At 47.5% G+C, this 2,688-nt stretch overlaps 1 protein-coding gene across 1 annotated transcript; it reads left to right on the forward strand.

Moving 5' to 3' along the window:
• The first annotated feature begins 396 nt into the window (after positions 1–396).
• On the forward strand, positions 397–2,337 carry LOC109776417 (uncharacterized). The gene is made up of 2 exons (XM_020335091.1): positions 397–1,500; positions 1,978–2,337. The coding sequence occupies exons 1-2, from the start codon at positions 397–399 to the stop codon at positions 2,335–2,337; spliced, it is 1,464 nt and encodes a 487-aa protein (XP_020190680.1).
• Positions 2,338–2,688: the final 351 nt, after the last annotated feature.

Raw genomic sequence — 2,688 nt, forward strand, 5'->3', positions numbered from 1 at the left:
AATTATCCAGAGTCACCTTGGTGTCTCTTTGTGTTCCAAATGCATCCATTGACTATATTACCAGGACAGTCACCGTCGGGATGGCGATGGAGGCATGCCTGTGTTTTGTGCGGAGCCACGTTCGTGCGTTGATTGCGGAAAAACAACGTTTCGACGGGCGTCTCCACGTATTCGGGTGTGAATGCCACGTGGCGACGCCACAGAAACCCAAGGGTCCGACGGACGTCTCTTCCAGTGACGCCGATCTGGCTCGTCGCCAAAGGCCAGGCTCCGGCTATTTAAGGCGGACGGATGACGTCTCGAAACCCAAGCCACACCCTCTTTCTTGGACTGTCCAGATCCACGCCACATAAAGCGGCGCTCGCAGGCGGCGCGATCCCAGCAATGAAAACGGAGATGGAGGTCAACTCCGGTGCCCCGAGCACCAAGAGGGCGAGGCTCACGCCACCGGCGATGCCTTCCTCTGGTGGTTTGGCGGTAGCGGCTGGAAGCGGCGAGGGTGCGCCTACTGGATCCGAGGATCAAGAAGAGCAGTCTGGTCCCGACCGCATCAGCGACCTCCCGGACGGTGTCCTCGGTGAGATCATATCCCGTCTGTCCACTAAGGAAGGCGTTCGCACTCAAATCCTCGCACGTCGGTGGCGCTCTGTTTGGCGCGCCGCTCCTCTGAATCTGGACTGCCGTGAGATCCCTGTCCCACGTCTTTTTAACCCTCTAGATCAAGTACATTTCGAGTTGGTCACCGCGAACTCCGCCACACCGGAGGAACTCGTCTGCGTAACATACACTGGAACTTTTTTTAGAGGAGAACATGTCGGTGAAGATAATTCCTATGATGATTCGTACCTTCCAGAGGCCATCCTCTCCGGGCGTCAGAGTGCAGTTCGCCGCCTCTGCATTCCGGCGTCCTACCTCGACTGCAGGCACTCCACGGTCGATGACTGGCTTCGATCCCCAAGACTGAACAATCTCCAGGTGCTCGAGTTTTACTACCTGTTCCCACCATGCTTGATACAACATGATATAGGGCCATTCTCATGCCCTTCGCTCATGCCATCACCACCAGCATTAAACCCTCAGATTTCCTCCTCTCTCCAAACCATCGCCTTTGCTCTTTGCAAGTTACCAGACAATTATGTACGGGCGCTTAAACTACCACTGCTCAGGAGACTCTCGCTAGTAGATGTTGATGTATCAGACGTCTCATTACAAAGCATCATCAGCTCTACTTCTCCTACACTTGAGTCTCTACTGCTTGTTTGGACAGTCAGGCACCATTGCATCAGAATAAACTCACCTAACCTTATAAGCATCGACATTTCTGGTTACTATGGGAAAATTGTTATAGAAGATACCTCGTCACTTCAATGGTTGCTTGGTGATGGTGATTGCAAAAAGTTGCGGATAGTTATCACCTCTGCACCTAAACTGCAGGTCATGGGCAAATTATCTAATATTTTCTATGAATCCGGCGTCACAAATGACCGTATAATTATTCAGGTACTGACTTTCAACAATACTTTCACCTCCATTCATTGGTACGAACAAGTTCCATGCAATTCAACCTTTACTCTACTAATATTATGTTTTATTCTACATGAAGTGTTTGCCGACAGTCAGCACATCCACAGCGGTTCATTCTATCACGTTGTATATCAGCATGGATTATGACCTGCACGCAGTCTTTTCCTTGGTGGAACACTTCCGAAGCTTGGAAAACTTGTATATTGAGGTGATGCTTCTCACACAAATTGTAAAACACATACCATGCATTGTGTAGAACTCCATTCAACAAAAAAACATCACATACATTTGTATGTAATGGACAAAGGTGTATATAGTCATGCACCAGTATTAGGACAAAACTAAAAAAAGCTTTTATTACAACAGAGGTTATAGAATTATTCCTTCACTTGCTCTCCCAGCAGAATCACTCTTTATGGAGCTTAACCATTTCAAATATTCATGTTTATTCAGGAAATAGCCTCTAATGAAGAAAGTCTTGCGAACGACTGTTCTTGCAAGCACCATCATGACGTTCGTTTGAAGTCATTGACGCTGGAAAGCTATGTTCAATGCGAGAAAAGCATTCGATTTGCGACATTCTTTATTCTCAACGCAGCACAGCTGCAGACTATGAGGATCAAGTTTCTTCTTCAGGAAGACTTCACGGAAGAATTCTACAAACAGCAACAAGACGTGCTTCAGTGGGACAAAAAGGCTTCTAAACATGCTTGCCTTAGGTTGTCGCCAAGTTGCAACCACGAGAACTTGGATCTAAGGCACGCATGTGTTGAGCACCTGGATTTAAAGGATCCATTCACTTGTAAGTGCTGAAAACAGTGCTGGAGTGAGATGTTGCCGCCACTTTCCGGTTTGGAATTTACGTAGGTGTGGTGAAACAATGCCCGTACCTTTTTTGCTCAATCTGTAACCTTGCCAACAGCAAACTCGGTATTTCGGTCGATGGCTAAACGGTCTTTTGCTCACGCCGTGCATTTTATTAACTAAAAGGGCTTCAAGTCTCTGCAGCCACGGCTATGTACATTTGTGACTTTCTGTGTTTCAGTGATAAGGGTCACAGGAACGGGCGCCAAATCCGCAAAGGCATTGTGTGGTATTATATAGAGTCATGTTCGCTTGTGCTAGCATTTGTGTTCCGAATGATTCAGTGAACCACGGTTTGTC

This window comes from Aegilops tauschii, chromosome 4, assembly GCF_002575655.3.
Source record: "Aegilops tauschii subsp. strangulata cultivar AL8/78 chromosome 4, Aet v6.0, whole genome shotgun sequence".
Lineage (NCBI taxonomy): Eukaryota > Viridiplantae > Streptophyta > Magnoliopsida > Poales > Poaceae > Aegilops > Aegilops tauschii.